General features: G+C 38.7%; 2 protein-coding genes across 2 annotated transcripts in view; both read right to left on the bottom strand.

Moving 5' to 3' along the window:
• The window catches only part of LOC106089164 (uncharacterized), a 107,398-nt gene that overhangs the window by 49,636 nt on the left and 39,069 nt on the right, over window positions 1–18,693 (bottom strand). The window lies entirely within an intron of this gene.
• LOC131996071 (uncharacterized) lies at window positions 2,691–10,705 on the bottom strand. Its single transcript, XM_059365519.1, has 3 exons — window positions 7,600–10,705; window positions 7,083–7,505; window positions 2,691–2,744 (listed from the first exon to the last, which is right to left on the bottom strand). The coding sequence occupies exons 1-3, from the start codon at window positions 10,363–10,365 to the stop codon at window positions 2,691–2,693; spliced, it is 3,243 nt and encodes a 1,080-aa protein (XP_059221502.1). The 5' UTR covers window positions 10,366–10,705.

The raw sequence follows: 18,693 nt of genomic DNA on the forward strand, positions 1-18,693 counted from the left end.
TTGAGCATCTCAATTACCTCGAACTGATAAAGGTTAACTTATTTCGTTAAATATAACGTTAACTTATTTCGCAAATGAATTTCAATTACCTTTGTGTATTTTGATAAAATTATTAAGATCCACGGACATTTGTGCCAGTGTGGAGCATAAAATTTGGCTTTTCAGCTCAAGTTTTCAATGATAAGGTTAGAGAGCTAAAACCAGTACGTCATTAAGTCGTGAACTTGCAAACAATGCAGTTTTACAATATTTCGAGATGGGTTTCTACCGGGTAAGTACCCAACAAATACCTTTTGTGGGTATTTATTTGGGTATTTATAAATATTCAGATATTTTGGTAATTGAAATCATTTTGCAAAAATTGTTTATAATTTCTTATTCTTTGTATCTAAAACTGACTGTCTGATCTCATAAAGTCGGACTATCGTTCTATATAACCGCTATATAGACCGATCACCAGACTTAAAGTGTCGCGGCAATTAATTCCTCTTTTTTTATCCGTCCAGATCGAACCATATTTGGATATAGCTGCCATATTGACCAATCCCCTGATATAGAGTGTTCAGTTTATAAAAATTCTGCTTTTCTTTCGATTTCGATTTGGCACTGTGAGTTTTGGTAGATCCCAACACGGATCACATTTGGATACAGCTGCCATATGCCGACCTCCTACTTATATGGGCTCAATACCCTATATCCGGAGATCGGTTCATATGGCAGCTATATCTAAATATGATCCGACCTGGCCAACATTTGGGTTGGGGTCTACCAAAACTTACTGGGCCAAATTTCAAGATATTTGCCAAATTATAAATATCCAGCTTTTCGGTTATATGGTTAAATACCCTGATATTTACCCAATTTACCGGTAAATACCTTTTGGGTTTTTACCCATCGCCCATCTCTGATAATATTCTTTCTTTCCAGATTGATGAAGCCCTTTGATGAAGATAGTAAATTATCGACTCACCTTTTCCATAAGTACCACGGGATACGTTTTGTTGATGTCGTGTAGGCTTATATTTTTCATGGTAGACAATGGCAATACGAGTCTGCTACACTCTTGGCTGGAGACATACTAATCGAGTTAACTCGTTTGGAAAACCCCGAAATATTAAAGCAAATTTTGATCGTCATGGAATGGCCTAATCGGTCCAAAAAATTCCCATTTGGTGGTGTTGTTGGCCTAGGACAAAACATCCTGCACGCTACTCAATCAAAACTTAGGAAGCTAAACCCTGCATAACGGTGACTGAATTTGATATGGAAAGAACAAGATATAGCAGTATTGGTTAGCATAGACTAAGGAGTTTGATTTTTTCCTCCAGTACTATGGATACAGCAATTAGCAAAAACCTTATGAACTGATTTGAAACTTAAACTATCCAGCCGGTAGTTGAGCCCGTCATTGACAATTTGTATTTGATAAATCAATGATCCATCGAACTAAATGATTTAAAAATATATTGGCTTAACTAGTGTTTATCTCACACAACAGGAGAATAGAATGGGGTTTCGTTGGCTAAACCTAAGAAAAGCATCCATGTTGTTGTTGTTGTAGCCACATTTTCATTTGGATGTAGCGATCCTCGTCAAGCTCCTGTGGGTGAGCAAGCTCGTTCCGGTCCAAAGGACCTATCGCCGCGGGAACAAGGTGGCCATTGCTTATTTAACAGCGCCAATTACTCGCCTTGTCATATCGAGCATTATAGGGACTCAGTATTTGTGCAAGAGCTGGTGCCACCCAACCACTCACTGAGACTCTCAGCCCAATACCGCTGACTGTCCACGATTGCCGTTGCAGCTACTCGATGTTGAGCATTCCACTCGTAGCTAAGCTTCTTGTGACAGCAATGAACACCACACAGATCGGACCTCATTGCTTTAGCCTGTATGGTGCTCACAGCTACCCCGTGCCCCGGGGAAAAAGCATCCATATAAATATAAATGCCATCATAAAATGATATTCTATGATACGATATGATAGGAACTCTGAACGTTGTACACATTGTGTAACACGTACGAAAAATTTTAAACGAAAAGTGAAATTTCGAATAATTATCCAACGCTTTCTAACTTCACCGAACATACATGTAGACTCCTGTCTAATAAAAAAATCCAATACATATGACAGTTCATGCCGATTTGAGCGCGCTCTGTTCGATTTGATGTACATAAGGGAGGTCTTTCGAATACTGAAAGTGACAGCACATATCGTGTGATAACAGGTGTATACTTTAACAACTTAGTTAACTCGTTTTTCTTCATTTCTGTCTATTCCCAGCTTGAAAGGGGCTTGCATTTTGATCCCAACATAAAATAATGCTCTCTTCAACTGTTTTTCTTTTTTGGGTTCACTTTTGTTTACCGCGCAAGTTTTCCCTTTAATTACACAACACAAAACAAATGCAAACCTTCTAAAAATAAATTCACAACTGCCTTTTCTAAACTGGAGCATAATCCAGTTAGCGTAAAAAAACCCAAATTGTGGTCTTCCTTCATCATTTAAATTCGGCAACATTTCGCCGTATTTGGATTTCCCACTCCTGCATTGTAGAGGCATTTAACTGTTTGCACGTTATCAATCGAATTGCAATCGTTAAAAAACAACATTTGTAAACCATCGCGTGTAATGGCGCAACAACCACAGCGATTGGCCGCAGACAATTCTCTATTCTTCATCTATTCTCTTAATGCAGGCGTGAGAAAGTGTGTTTGTTTATAGTGACACAATGACCTTGTGCCTGTTAAAAATAAAAAAAAAAAAAAAAACATGAGCACACATATGACAAACTATGCAGCAAAACAACTGACAAAGTGATGAAGACTTAGAATTGCTCAGAGCAATACTCCAATATGGACTGGGCGAAACACGCCCGCTCCGCTGCGCCTTCTTCTTTTACAATACGCTGCAAAAAATTTCCTTTGCATATTTGTAATTTGCACTATAAAGCTTTCATTGAAAGTGGAAGTCTAAATTTTCAAGCACTAAAGGTAGGAGAGTCTCAGTGAGGAATCAGGTGGCACTGGCTCTTAATTAAATACTGAGTGTTAATGATATTCGAAATTACAAGGCGAGCTATTGGCGCCTTCAAATAACCAATGGCCAATAATAGCGTCTGTTCCCAGGTTAGGGGCGAGCGTCGGATCTTGAAGAAAGCGGCTCATCACAACGAGGGATACATGTGCAATCTCCCAAGACCCATACGGTTGGGGCGCTGGGGCAGTAACCCGCCACCGGCAAACTATGAGAACTACTATGAGAAACAAAGGAATAGTAAAAACGGACCCCCAAACGTTAACGACCCACGCAAAATAAAATAAGGACCATGATTTGCGGATCTGCACCTGGAATGTGCGCACTCTTTATAGAGAAGGTGCAGTATACGCACTGGCGGATGTATTAGAGAAGTACAAGGCAGATATTACCACCTTACAGAAAGTGCGATGGACTGGGAATGGCGTCACTACAACACCAAACGGTGACGAACTATACTATAACTGCCATAACACGAGGCATGAATTTGGCTGCGGATTTGTGGTTAGTCGGAGACTGAAACATCTTGTCTCCAGCTTTACTGCGGTGGATGAGAGGCTAGCCACAATCCGCATAAAAGCCAAATTTTTCAGCATCAGTCTTATTTGTGCCCATGCCCCGACGAAAGACAAAGACGAGCAGACCAAGGATATTTTCTATGAACGCCTAAAGAGAGAATATGACCGCTGCCCCGCTTATGATATCAAAATCGTTCTGGGAGATTTAAATGCGAAGATAGGGAGGAAGACATTTTTGGTCCAACAGTCGGAAAGTTTAGCCTCCACGAGATAACGTCCAGTAATGGGTTGAAACTGATAGATTACGCCGCGGCAAAAATCTTGGTAGTTAGTAGAACCAGATTTCAACATAAAAATATTCACAAAGCCACAAGGCTGTCACTGGCAGCGAAGATGATACCGCAGAACCAATCCCTGATGATGGTATAGAATGTTTACCTCCTAGTCAGAATAAGGTCCAAGTAGCAGTGACCTGACTAAAGGACAACAAGGCAACAGGAGCCGACGTTAACCAGCTGAAGTATTTAAGACCGTAGGTGACACGCTGATAAGGCGTATGCATCAGCTTATCTGCGCAATCTGGCTGGAAGAACGCATACCTTATGATTGGAACCTCAGCAAGAAAGGAGACAAGACGGAATGTGATAACTAAAGAGGAATAAGTCTTCTCCCCATCGCTTACAAGATACTCTCGAGCGTACTGTGTGAATGACTGAAACCTAAAGTCAATGAGATATTTGGGCCCAATCAATGCGGCTTTAGACCTGGTAAATCTACCCTGGACCAGATATTCACACTGCGCAAAATCCTGGAAAAGACCAGAGAGGGGCAAATCAACACCTACCATCTATTTGTTGATTACAAAGCCGCTTTCGATACCCCTTTACGTTCAAAGTTTGGTATTCCATGTCTGAGTTTGGTATCCCTGCAAAATTAGCAAGACTCTGCAGGATAACAATTGCTGATACGCGTTCCTCAGTAAGAATAGGAAAGAATCTCTCCGAACCATTTAATACTAAACGAGGATTCAGATAAGGAGACAGCGTATCGTGTGATCTCTTTAATATCCTGCTGGAGGAGAATATACGAGATGCAGATGTGAATAGATATGGCACACACAAGAGAACACATGCTACTCGCCTATACCGACGACATCGAAATTATAGGTCAGTCACCGGAAGTAGTAACTGCTGCCTTTGAAAGAATCGAAAAAGAGTCAGTGAAAATAGGTCCGGCAGTAAATGGAGATAAAACGAAATGGATGGTTTCAACTCCCAAAAAGCCTTGTACAATCGAGCTGATAAAGAAAATGGAGAAAGTTTGGAACCACAACTTTAAGATAGTCAGTAATTTTATCTACTTCGGCACCGCCGTAACCGAAACGAATGACACCAGTTTTGAGATAAAGCGAAAAATCCTGGCAAACATGTGCTACTTTGAACTAAGTAAGCAGTTTAGAAACAAAACCACCTCTCGAAAGTCAAACATTACACTATACAAGACACTGATACTACCTGTGTTGTTATATGGTTCTGAGGCATGGGTACTTGTAAAAGTAGATTAGGCAGTGCTTGAAGTATTTGAGAGAAAGATTCTTCGTAGAATATATGAACCAGTTTGCGTTAATGGAGAATATAGGCGTCGTATGAACCACGAGCTGTATGACGACGATGGCATAGTTACACGCATCAAAATACAACGGCTGCTTGGACTAGGTCATGTTATCAGAATGGATGAAGAAGCTCCAGCAAAGAAGTCTTTTGAAGCCAAACACGGTGTTGCACGCAAACCGGGAAGACCAAAAGCCCGGTGAAAAGGTCAAGTGGTGGTAGACACCTCGAAACTTGGTGTCAGAGATTTTAGAATAAGCGCAGAAGATTGAGGCGCTTGGACCGCTATGCTACGTTTGGCTAGTGGAACAAATGTTCCGTCATAGCCAATTAATGTAAGTAAGTACGGGTAATGCATGGATGTAATTAGGTCTCACCCATTATTAAGACACCAGTTATTTATTTTCTAATATCTTGCATTGAATAACTGAATTTAATAAAAATGGGGTTTAAAGGTTCTTGAGTTGATCCCAGATCCAGTGCTTAAAATAAATTTAGCATAGTTGAAATTTGGTTGACAATTTCAAGACAACATTAAATATATTCGATAACCGGGGAATAAGGAATCATCAATGTAGACCGTATTACGAACTAAAGGCCTGCAAATGTCACATTTTTCTCTATTGCTGGCATCTGTCGAAAACAAATGCATTGCTACGATATGCGATTATCAGCTCAACATCGTGCCACGACGATTGAACAAAAAAAGGGCTGCCATACGCTGCAATGCCAAAAAAAAACATAGCATGTTTGAATAAAACTGACAACAGTTGCTGGGTTTTTAGCTTTATTCAGTTGGAAACCCATTTTTCAATTTTCCTGTGGATTGCAAAGTTTTAAAAAGTTAAAATTACATCGAAATTTATACCGGATTTGGGTTTGCCCTTTTATTATTCTAAACCATTGAATGTCCATTCTAGCATTGAATTCGACAATTACATTGTGCCATTTGAATTTACCTATATGGCCTGTTCCAGTTTATAACTTTTTAACAAATGTTGATAGCTCGAACAGGTAATTGTTTGGAGGTAATGGTAAGATGTAGGACCATCACCGTTTATATTTTCTAAAATTAGATTTTTTATTTGAATTGTTCTTAAAATATTCATTTGAAAATTAACTTGTTCCAAAACTTAACCCTGAAAAAATATCGCCACCGGGCTCTACTCTTAAATATCAATTATTTGAACCCCATATTACCATTGGTTTACGAAACACTTGGACCCAAAATTGGATCAAATTCGTTTTCTAATCACAAATACTTTTGATTTGTGCCCCTTATATCAATAGTCAGCAAATATGTCCGGTTTGGACAGTGGGTGTTGAGCTGAATCTAAAACGCACTTCTCTGATGCTAGATTTATACTGACCATTTATTTTCAAATTTCCTATCACTACAATAAATGAAAATCTTAAAACTAAACTAGAACGAGATACCAACGCAGTGATATCTCCGTTTCTCCTTATCTGATATTTTACGATCCTAAGTAAACACACACATGCATTTCTTAGACTCATTATCTATTCCCTTTTTAAAAGTACACATGCAGGGTTTATACGGCTGTGCGTATTGGTTTTATGAGATAGGCGATCGTACAAATAGACCCTAAACCGCACACAGACTCTATAAGATAACAACGCGTGGGCTATGAAATGCTAATGCGTTATCTCTCATGTTCAAAATAAATGTATTTTGAACATTCTGCCGGGCGCGTAAGTCTACATAGTGGACTGACTGTATTTTTGTCTAATTATATCTTTGATTTGTCGTTCGATAATTTGTAATAGTGGACTGTAATATTAGATATATTATTTTACATAAGTTCTAAAGATCTAAAAATTTAAAGCTGATACATTTTGCCTTTGAATAAACTTCTTAATAAAACATATCGCTAATATTATTATTATGAGAATAACTAAAATAAGAGCAGCATGACCACTCATATGATGAAACTGCAAGCCCCTTAGATCGACATTTGTTTTCTGGACATCTCTAAGCTTCGTCATCACTTCATCAACTTGGCGGGTGTGATTGATAATCATTGGTCCCAAAGGAAGCATGTTAAATTCTTCAATCTGAGCTAAGTCTGCTGTGAAATTCACTCTATCTTCTACATCTCGACTAGACTGGAGGCTTAACGGCGCAGTGATTGTTGTTCCTAGGGTTCTAACGGTGCAGCCAGGTTCCACTTCCAAGACGCCTTGCAGGGGTAACTCTATTATTCGTTGTGAGCGGCTCGAGCATTGAATATGTCCCGTTGTCTGGTTGAAAACTTTAAACATCCAGCTGTTTACTAGCGCCAATTTCTTCCAAAATGAATCCGCAGCAAAGTCATCAAACTTGCAGCTTGGTTTGATGCGAGGTTTTAGAGGAGATGTCTCACAAGATTGATCGTTAGCATCTATCCAGGGCCACCCTCCATCGCAGACGTACTCTTTGGTCGACTTCGAATACCAATGTGCTGTTAGGTGGTATGGTTGGTGGAGAACCGCGTGAACCATATGCCATATGTGGAGGACAAGTTATGCGACGTTTTCCACCGACTTTCATGCCGACGACACCGACATCCAAGCCTTTGATAACTTCACCGCGCCCCAACCGGAATTTGAAGCCAGCGCCTGTTTTCACGCTATCGAATACCTTATTGTTGGAAAGCAAGCGACCTTCGTAGTAGACCTGAGAACTTTTACCGGGTTTAGCTTCTGGTCCATTGCCCACACGAATGTCCACAACTTTTACGCCGCCAGAAAGGGAGCGTTCACCACCAGCTTTTTGTTGCTTATCTTGTTTATTTTGCTGTTGCTGCTGCTGTTGTTGTTGCTCCTTTTGTTTCTGTTTTTTCTTTTCTTTTTTCGATTTCTTCTCAGTTGGGGGTTGCTCCTTTTGTTTGGCTACGCCGTTTTGTTGTTTCTCGGGCTTATCCAATTTAGGTTGTTTGGCTTTGGGTTGTTGTACCTCTTCATCCTCCGACTCATCTTCATCCTCCTCCTCGTCGTCGTCATCATCATCACCATCGTCGTCCTCATCTTCGTCGTCGTCCTCGTCATCATCCTCGGCGTCATCGTCTTCCGCTCCGGGATTTTCTGCATCAAAATCGCTGTCATCGTTTGTAACCATGTCCATATCCAACTCTTCAGTTTCCCAAAATCTTTCAATCTCTGTAGTGACATTGACACCTTTTTTCGCTACTGGGACTCGAATCGTTAATGGGCCGGACAACATTAATCCCAGCTTGGTATGTTGCCCCAACATTCCATGCTTCTTATGTATTCCGTTCTTTAGTATGTCCACATACACATCTCCGCCAAGCACCATATCTATCCTCTCGTTCTTGTAGTAGTTTGGATCAGCCAATTGAAAGTTTTTCCATACACCCTGGTTGTGTACTAACGAAGAATCCAAATGGACGGAAGCTAACGCTGGTAAAATAAGAGCTTCGACATCGAGTGAATAGTTGCTGGGAAATCTCGGATGGATCCTAACTTTTACTTTTGATTTTGCAACTCCCACCAAATTGTCACCTAGTCCATGCAATTCCATATTGGCCTTTTCTCGAGGGATTTGAAGTATCTGTGCTGCTTCTTCCCTTAAAAACGTTGACTGTGATCCTTGGTCCACCAAAGCTTTCAAGGTAACCATCTCTTCATGTATATTCTTGACCTGCACCTGAGCCGTTGCCAGTAGGACACTCCTTGTCCCGTTAGCAACACATGTAGTGGATGTCTTAGTTAGATGGAGTACCGAATGATGTTTAAACCCACAGGTTCCACATTTGATGGTACTATCGCATCTTGCATTCTGATTGTGGTTCAAGCATCTATGGCATATATTTTTTGTTTTAACCCATGATACTCGTTCCGCCACTGGCAATCTCAACAGACTTCGACATTCTTCCGTTAAGTGTCCTTGTTTTCTACAGTATAGACACGCACTTTTATCCGTATAGAGTGTCGTACTTTTCATAGGCTGCTGTTGCCGATGATTGTAATTGCTGCTGTACTTCTTTGTACCTGCTGCCTCCAAATTTTGATATCGTTCCTCCAAGAACTCCAAAACATCTTTAAGCTCCTGAATTTCTTTCGATTTCTTTGTATGCTGCTCGTATAATAATAAACCTTCTTTGTCTAGCTTACGGATGATTACACGCGCCATTACAGCATCCTCGATGTTGCATTTCATTGCTTTTAACCCTTGGACGCATTCAATTGTTGTATCAAGTAATCCTTTTACTTGTTTAGCGTTCTCACTACACACATGGGGTTGATCTAACAATCGGTCTAGTATCGTTTGAAACAAAATTCTTTTATTTCCAAAGCGTTGATTTAGTATCTCCCACGCTGGCTGGTAATTGCTTCCATCTGCCGGTAAATGTTTAATTACTTTTGACGCTTCTCCTTTAATATGAGCTTTCAGATAAAACATTTTCTCAACGTCCGATAAGCTCTCGGCCTCATGTACGAGCTTCTTGTATAAATCATGGAAAGATGGCCATTCTTCCACGTTACCGTAGAAGTCCGGTATTTTTATCTCCGCTAGTTTTATAGGACATCTCTCCTCCTTACATTTGTCCAATCTTAAGATCAGCGTTGTTTTACTTCTTTTGTAGAGGTTTTCTACTTCATCAACTTCTTTAGTGATGTCTTCGTAAGACCCCTCATGGTTGATAGTGAGTTCCCATAATAGATCATTAATTTGATTCATCTGTGTTTCCCATGATCTTTTTGCTTCTTCCAGCAAGACTTTAATATTGAGTTGTTCCAACTCTAGTAGTTCTCCTACTAACTTTCGAATAAGTTTTCTTATTCTTTCCTTCCTTTTTCCCGCTATTCTTTCCTTCTCATTTTTGGACTCCCCATTTTCCTGCGGTTGGATTTGTTGTAATTTCAACCCCGACGATTCAGTTTTTCCAGTTTCCAATTGGCTGGCTGCATCCTCGTTCGTCTCTAGGGCTGCACAGATTTCCTCCACCAATGAGTTCACCTTCTCATAATACTTGTTTTTAAAGTACGGTTCCTCGGTGATACCCAATTCGGTTAACTTCGTGTGGTTATTTTTGAATTCCTGCCAAACTTGCCCCAACTGGGCTTTGCAGGTTTCCTTAGCCACACTTCTTGCGGTTTCCTTAAGGCAGCTTTGCTTCAAATTGATGATATATTCACCAATCTCATTTTGACGCTTGTATAACTGCTGACGAACCATTTTACTTTATTTGTAGTTTTGTTTGTTTATTTTTCTGATATTTTTATTATGTGTTTTTTTTTTTTCTTCTCGTTGTCTAAAGCCACGAGAACGCTTCTTCACTGTATTTCCACTTTTTAGTGGATTGTGATTTCTATTATTATTTTTCTTCTCGTTGTTTAAAGCCACGAGGACGCTTCTTCACAGAATTTAATTTTTCAGTGGGTGTTAAACAATTTTTATTAAATTGCTTTATAGGCCTAGTTCCATTGAGCTTCTTACCTCGGGTGGGGGATAACTCAATTTTACGAAGGACCAAATGTTGAGCTGAATCTAAAACGCACTTCTCTGATGCTAGATTTATACTGACCATTTATTTTCAAATTTCCTATCACTACAATAAATGAAAATCTTAAAACTAAACTAGAACGAGATACCAACGCAGTGATATCTCCGTTTCTCCTTATCTGATATTTTACGATCCTAAGTAAACACACACATGCATTTCTTAGACTCATTATCTATTCCCTTTTTAAAAGTACACATGCAGGGTTTATACGGCTGTGCGTATTGGTTTTATGAGATAGGCGATCGTACAAATAGACCCTAAACCGCACACAGACTCTATAAGATAACAACGCGTGGGCTATGAAATGCTAATGCGTTATCTCTCATGTTCAAAATAAATGTATTTTGAACAGTGGGGGTGTTTTCAAGATTCATGCTCTAATCCCAAAGACCTTTTATTTGGGCCCCATATTGCTATGGTCGGTAAATTTGTCCTATTTTGGGGTGTTTTGGTGGAAGAGCGGCCCCAAGCACTTGGTCCTACATTTGAATATCAGATTCGTTTTCAAATACCTTTTATTTGAGCCCCTTATTAACATAGTCGATAAATTGCCCGATTTAGGGGAGTTTTGGGGGGTGGGGTGGTCCCCCAAATATATATCGGATACGTTTTCTACTCTTAAATACCTTTCATTTGAGTCCAATATTGTCGTGATTGGTCTATATATTTGATGGGTTTTGGGGGTGGGGCACCCCATCCGAAATTTGGATACCAAATTTTTGTTTTTAGGTTACTATAACAGGGCAAACAAAATTTCGCTTAAATCGTACCACCCATCTCCGAGATTTGACGTTTCTGAAAATTAGGGTAATGGGGAGGGTCCGCCCCGTTCCGATATCAAAAAATTTAGTACCCTATGCGCCATCTGTGAAAATTTCAAGAAAATCGGTTTAGCCGTTTTTGAGTCTATACAGAACAGACAAACAAACTTACAAACAAACACAAATTGATTTTTATATATTAGACTAACTGAGCCCGGCGCACTTTGCTGCGCCCAATAATGCTATGTTTGAGCATAATTTCAGTTGAAAATGTATTCCAATTTTCCTGTGGATTTTTCTACTCTCAAATACCTCTTATTTAAACCCCAATAAGTAAAAGTCCTGTTTAAGTGTATGGTGGGTCCCCAGAGACTTGGTTCCAAAAGTGACGGTCAATTTCGTGCTCTACTCCCAAAGACCTTTCATTAAAGATCCATACTGTCATGGTCATTAAATATGCCCGATTTGGGGGGTTTTTTCGGGGAGGGGTGACCCACGAAACTCATAGTCCCACAATTGGATATCAGATTTACTTTCTACTCTCAAATACCTTTAATTTGATACCCATATTGTAGTGATTGGTCTATAAATCCATTTGGCGGATTTTGGGGGTGGGCGAACCTCCTAGGCACCCCACCTCCAATTCTGATACCAGATTTTTGATTTTAGGTTAATGTAAACGTGAAAACAAAATTTCTCTTAAAAAAAAAATTCCTATTCATCTCCGTGATCTGGTGTTTTTGAAAAGTGCTATAAAGGCCCATCTTAGAGTGGGAAAGTTAAAAAAAATACCGCAAACAAACGCAACGAAGTCATATCGATCTGTTCATGTTGAATCAACTAAATCCGTTTGAAAACATCCAGTAGATGGCGCTAATTTAAATTTTAGTGCTACTACTCGCTTGGAGTGGCTATAACATTGATCATCTTGTGGTAGTTGTCTATAAGCGACTATATTAAATAGTCATCATTTAGACTTTTTTTAAACAAATCAAATTGTCATATTAGACGATTTTCTGTGGTAAAGAACTAAATTGCCGTCTATATATTTGGTGCGGTGGCGATAATTCGTGCTATTAAACCATGTTAAACTTTTGAACAAAAAACTTTTGCCTAGCAGCACGTCGTTTGGTCTTGTCTATCAACGAGCTAAAAGTGGTTGCAATCTTAACATTAAGGTTTAAAACTCCTCCTATCACGCTGAACATCATAATTATTGGGGTATGGCGGTCTACATTTATTTGTGTCCCCACACATTATTTAAATCACACAGTAACCTGTTAGGTCATTACAATTGATCGACTGTTTTGTCGTGAGGTGGTCCGCTAGATACAGTCGTTTGATGGAGGGCGTATATATTTGAATGACGAACTCTTCTCAAAAAGATGTATCATTCGATCCCCCATTGTTTTAATTGGTCAAATAATTTATTGGAAGTGATTTTTGGAGGTAAAGCACCACCTAGATTCTTGGACACAAAGTTTAATGACGTAATTAACTTCCAAATACCTTTCATTTGAGTCCTATATAGCCATGATGGAGTAAAATTCCCATTTGGTGGGCCTATTGGGGATGGGGCATCCCGAAAATACTTAGACATCATCAATATGCCTATTTGAAGGAATTTTGGGATCGAGGCAGCCCCCTAGATACTTAGATCCAAATTTTGATATCAAATTTGTATTCTACTCCCGAATGCCTTTCATTTGAGTCCCATATTGCCCGGATCGGTCCACTTTTATTTTTGGATGGTACTTTTGTGGTAAGCGGGAGGGTCCACCCCCCTTGAGATATCAAAAAATCATGTAGCCCATTGCTCTTTCGAACCACTCCCCACAATCTGTGATAAATTGAAAGAAATCGATTCAGCCGTTGTTGAGTCTATACGGAACAAATAAATTGACAAACCCACAAACAAACAAACACAAATTCATTTTTACATATATAAATTTAAAAAAAAAAACAAGTACAAACGTGTAAGGTTCCGCCGGACCGAATCTTGGGAAGCCAACACCATGGGTTATACTAAACATTTTCAAAAATGAATTTAGTTTTAGGGCACATGTGTACTGTAAGTATAAAGTTTCTAACAAATCAGACGAAAGTTTAAGCTTCTTGGAACGTAGAAGACTAATCAGGAGATCGGTTTATATCGGAGCCATATCACGTTGCTGGAAGTCATATCAGAACACTACGTACAAAATTTCGGCCAATCGACGGCTTCCATGGTCTCAAGATCTCAAATAGAGAGATGGTTTTATATGGGAGCTATATCAGGTTATAGACCGCACTTGGCACGGTTGTTGGAAGTCATAACAGAACACTAAGTGCAAAATTCAGCCAAATCCTTTAAAAATTGCGGTTTCCGGGGGCTCAAGATTTCAGATCGTCTTATTTGAAAGCTATATCAGACTATTGACCGATTTTGACAGTTGTTGAAAGTCCTAAAAGAACCCTATATACCGAATTTCAGCCAAATCAGATAACCATTGCGGCTATCAGGGGCTCAAGATATCAAATCGTGAGATCGGTTTATATGGGAGCTATATCCAAATCTGAACCGATATTGCCTATTTGAAATCCCCAAAAACCTACATCAATACAATTAGTTCGACCGCTTTTGCGATTTTGACAGACAGACGGACAAGGCTAGAGCGACTTAGAATGTCGAGTCGATCCAGACTATATGTCTTATATCTTATGGGATCGCAGATCACTATTTCGAGGTGTTAAAAACGCAATGACTAAATTGGTGTACCCCCCATTCTGTGATGGTGGGTATAAAAAACACTCCGAGAATTTGTCTTATTCGGTCCATAGCTTTTTCGAAAAGGAGCACAAAACTGCAGAAACACACACTATATACAGGCGTAAAATTTGCTGAAGCTGAATCTGATCTTACTGCCTCCATGAAGAAGAGGGAAAACTTCTCCCAAACGAATGAGTGCTGTCCGATTCAACTTTAATCGGGCATCTCATTGTTGAGAAGTGAAGAAGTTTTTCAATAAGAGCACTACAAATATTTTTTAAAATAAAACAAAAATGGTTTTGGGTATGAATGAAATTCTTTATTCCTTGAAAGCACGTTCGATGCCATTATATATGGAAGTCGATTTCGTTTGCATGGCCACCACGAGCATGCTTGCAGAAGTCCAGACGATGAACCCAATTTTCGACAGTTTTCAAGCATAAATCGTCGAAATTCGTACGAATTTCATCAATTGTGGCTGGCTTGTTAGAATAGACCATAGGCTTGACGTAGCCCCACAGGAAATAGTCTAACGGCGTCAAATCACAGGACCGATGCGGCCAATCGGCTATACCATTTCGTGAGATAACACGTTCTCCAAACATGGTTTCCAATAAATTGATTGTGACATTCGCTATGTGGCTATGTGACGGTAGCGATTTCCATTTACAGTAACGTGCCGGTCTTCATCATCACGAAAGAAGTACGGCCCAATGACGTCGCCGGCCCATAAACCGCAACAAACCGTAATTTTTTCGGGATGCCATAATAACTCATGGAGTACGTGTGGATTGCTGTCTGACCAATAAATGAAATGAACCTTGGGCGTAGCGTTTTTAACGCTGAGGCCACTGACTCCGAATTTCGGTAGTAAATTTTAATAATTTCGATATGTTGTTTGCTCGTATATCTTTCTATTCTGAAGAGAAATGTCGAAAGAGCGGTAAAAACTATGGCGTCGTTTGCTGTGCCTATCGGTCTACTTTTGCAGCGTCCCTTCTGAAAACCCCTTTGTTAACCGCTCAAATTTTTTCTTATGTATTCACTAGCTGCGTTGATAGCGATCTCGTATTCGAGTGGCACCAGTGGCTTGTTTTGTCGCTACTGTGATGAAAAAACTGCCTAATATTGTCAAAGAGAGACTGAGACTACAAGACTGTCACTCTTATTCAATTTAATATTCTCGCCAGGAGGATTTAAAAAGTCACCGAAAGATAGGATATGAAACCTAAACATGAACATCAAATAGAATCATTTGTGCAAAAACTCGGCCGGTGTTTCTCGTGTTTCAAAATATTGACGGACGGATTGACAATGCTTAATTCTGCTTAATTCTACTTAATAATCCAATGAACATTCAAGATTAAGTCTACCCAATGGACTCTCAATGGGGAGCAGCTGAGCGACACCTGTTCGTAGAGAGGACATATCATCTTCAAGACAATTTGAAGAGCACTAACAACACTAGTGAAGGGACTACCACCTCTGGATATATAAATTCAAAAATGTATCACAGAGGAGTATGGTCCCAAAACCAAAAAGGCACACTAGTATAATCGTTGAAAAATGTGTAAAATTTGATCCAAAAGTGCGAAAACAACTATTGTAGTAAAAAAATATATGAGAACAGATAGCGATAACTATTTGAAATGGTTAGAGCTCAAGTATTATCGAGATCATGTGCCAAATGACAAGTCAAGGCCCTAGGAGGTCCGGGCGCATCTTAACAGGGCCCTAAAGTTGGTAACTTTGGTATTTCGAAAAATTGTTTGTGCTGCCAAATCTTCGGTACTACGAAATAACCCCAAACCGAAAATGAAAAAAGCCATAATAAAATAATCCCCACACATAAATAAAATAAACCCCAAATAAAAATAATGAAATAAACCTAAAATTTTTGGAAATACACCTAAATAAAAAATAGGTGCTATTTCATTACAAAATATACCCCAAGCTAAAAAATTTATGAAAGAATATCCAAAAAATGAAACATCGTCCAATTTTGAATTCAATTCAGTCTAATTCATTCTGATTCATTTATTATATTTATATGAAAAAACTTCAAAACAAATATTTAAATTTCTCATTTCAACCAGAAAAAAATTTATTAAATGGCTTGCATTCTATCATCAACTACTTGACAAACCGGGCGCTGAATTTATTCTACATTGTTAGCTAATGCGTGCGCCAGCAACTTCAGTCGTGACCGGTCAATTGAAAAAATTTTAACTTGATGGTCGTCGCTTTTTAGTTGATGCAAAGTTTTCAGTTGCTCCTGTCTGTGCTGAAAGCACTTTCTTATACTCGTATTATATTTTGGATATGGTGAACATTAAAGTAGAAACTTATAAAAACTAATTAAGAAGAAATTAAAGGGTACATAAGAAACAACTTAGAATATATTCATTTTGTCATTCCGTTTGCAACACATCGAAATATCCATTTCCGACCCTATAAAGTATATATATTCTTGATCAGCGGAAATATCTAAGACCATCTAGCCATGTCCGTCCGTCTGTCCGTCTGTCTGTTAAAATCACGCTACAGTCTTAAAAAAAAGAGATATTGAGCTGAAACTTTGCAGAGATTCTTTTTTTGTCCATAAGCAGGTTAAGTTCGAAGATGAGCTATATCGGGCTATATCTTGATAAAGCCCCCATATAGACCGATCCGCCGATTTAGAGTCTTAGGCCCATAAACGCCACATTTATTATCCGACTTTGCTGAAATTTGGGACAGTGAATTGTGTAAGGCCCTTAGACATCCTTCGTCAATTTGGCTCAGATCGGTCCAGAATTGGATATAGCTGCCATATAAACCGATCCGCCGATTCAGAGTTTTTGGCCCCATAAAAGTCACATTTATTATCCGATTTCGCTGAAATTTGAGACAGTGAGTTGTGTTGGGCCCTTCGACATCCTTCTTCAATTTGGCCCAGATCGATCCAGATTTGGATATAGCTGTCATATAGACCGATCTCTCAATTTAAGGTTTGTGGTCAAAAAAGGCGCATTTATTGTCTGATTTCGACATTTTTCTGAAACTTTGGCTAAATCGATCTTGATTTGAATATAGTTAACATATAGACCGATATCTCGATTTAAAGTCTTGGCCCCATGGCATTTATAATCCGATTTCACAAATTTGACACACTGACTTATGTTAGGCTTTTCAACATCCGTGTCGTATATGGTTCAAATCGGTTTATTTTTAGATATAGCTACTAAAAAGACCCATAATTTTGTTATACACTATTGAATAATGACTTGTACTTATTAGTATTTGGTCCAAATCAGAACATATTTCGATATAGCTGCTATGGGGCATACCCAGCAAACAGTTGTTCCTGTCTTGGAAGCAATACGAAAATATTCTTGCATACTAATGCGCATTTTGAAGGCTCAATAAGTATGCATGAAACTATAATATAAAGTAATATTCTTCAAAAAATTTACAAAAAAATATGGTTTTAACATACTTTTGTGCAGTAATCTATTACATAGGGTATGCATGAAACACGACTTTAAAGTATGGTAAAGACGAATTTGTTTTGCATCCATATTGCTTCTGATCAGCGGTTGTGTATGCTAATAGTGTTTTGAGCTCATTGAACGAAGATCAAGTAAATCAATTCGTGCTACACAAAAGCTAGAAATTGACCCGATCTTTATCCGCGTGCTTTAAAGTGAGTTTAATATCTTCAGTTGAATTTGTGAACTCGGGTAAAAAGGTTATCGTGTTGTGTTTTATCTTTTGTTGTTGTTTTATACTTTTTTAAGGCAGTATTCTTAAAAGATTTTGAGACTGAATTCAAATTCAAATACTTTTATTTTATTGCATTTATTTTTTTAATTAATTACTATAAAACGCCATCTGACACTGAGTTTTGTATGTTAATGAAAATTTATTTTTAATTACACACTGCAAATAAAAACAAAATAATAGAAAAAATCATTTATTTTATGGGGCATTAATAGCTGAAAACGGTGTTTTCATTGAAAACTTTACTTGCATGAAAAAGGCAAATTAAATTTGTGCTGATAAAGTTCCATTTTTGATGTTAAACAAGAAGCGCATTTTTGATCCTTAAACAATCGCATTTAAGTGGGACATCGCCCACAAAAATCATGCATGCCGGAAGCAACTGTGTATGCTAATGTCACAATAGTTTTAACTTACACTATTGCATCCAGGGGTGCAATATTTTCTGCTGGGAAGGTATGCATTTTTCACCGGATTTTAACGAATGGTGGTTAACACATATACCCAAGATGGTGGGTATCCAAAGTTCGGCCGGCCGAACTTAACGCTTTTTTACTTGTTTTGTTTTGATTTTATCCTTCTGTGCAACGGTAACTCTGGTGGAGGGTATATAAGAATCGCTTTTGATTGATTGATGATTCAGATGAAGAATATTGGATCGGAATGCATTTGGCGAATTCGAAAACCAGAGTTCAGAGGAAGATTATACCATGAAAAAACTACATATG

The sequence above is a fragment of the Stomoxys calcitrans genome, chromosome 3 (genome assembly GCF_963082655.1).
Source record: "Stomoxys calcitrans chromosome 3, idStoCalc2.1, whole genome shotgun sequence".
NCBI lineage: Eukaryota > Metazoa > Arthropoda > Insecta > Diptera > Muscidae > Stomoxys > Stomoxys calcitrans.

Excerpts from the sequence above, each read along its gene's own strand:
- LOC131996071 (XM_059365519.1), bottom strand. The coding sequence starts at position 10,365 with ATGGTTCGTCAGCAGTTATACAAGCGTCAAAATGAGATTGGTGAATAT. Across the intron at positions 7,506-7,599 it reads TATTCGAAGTCGACCAAAGA|TTTGATGACTTTGCTGCGGA; the intron begins GTACGTCTGCGA and ends CCAAGCTGCAAG. Across the intron at positions 2,745-7,082 it reads GTCATGCTGCTCTTATTTTA|GCACAAGGTCATTGTGTCAC; the intron begins GTTATTCTCATA and ends TATTTTTAACAG.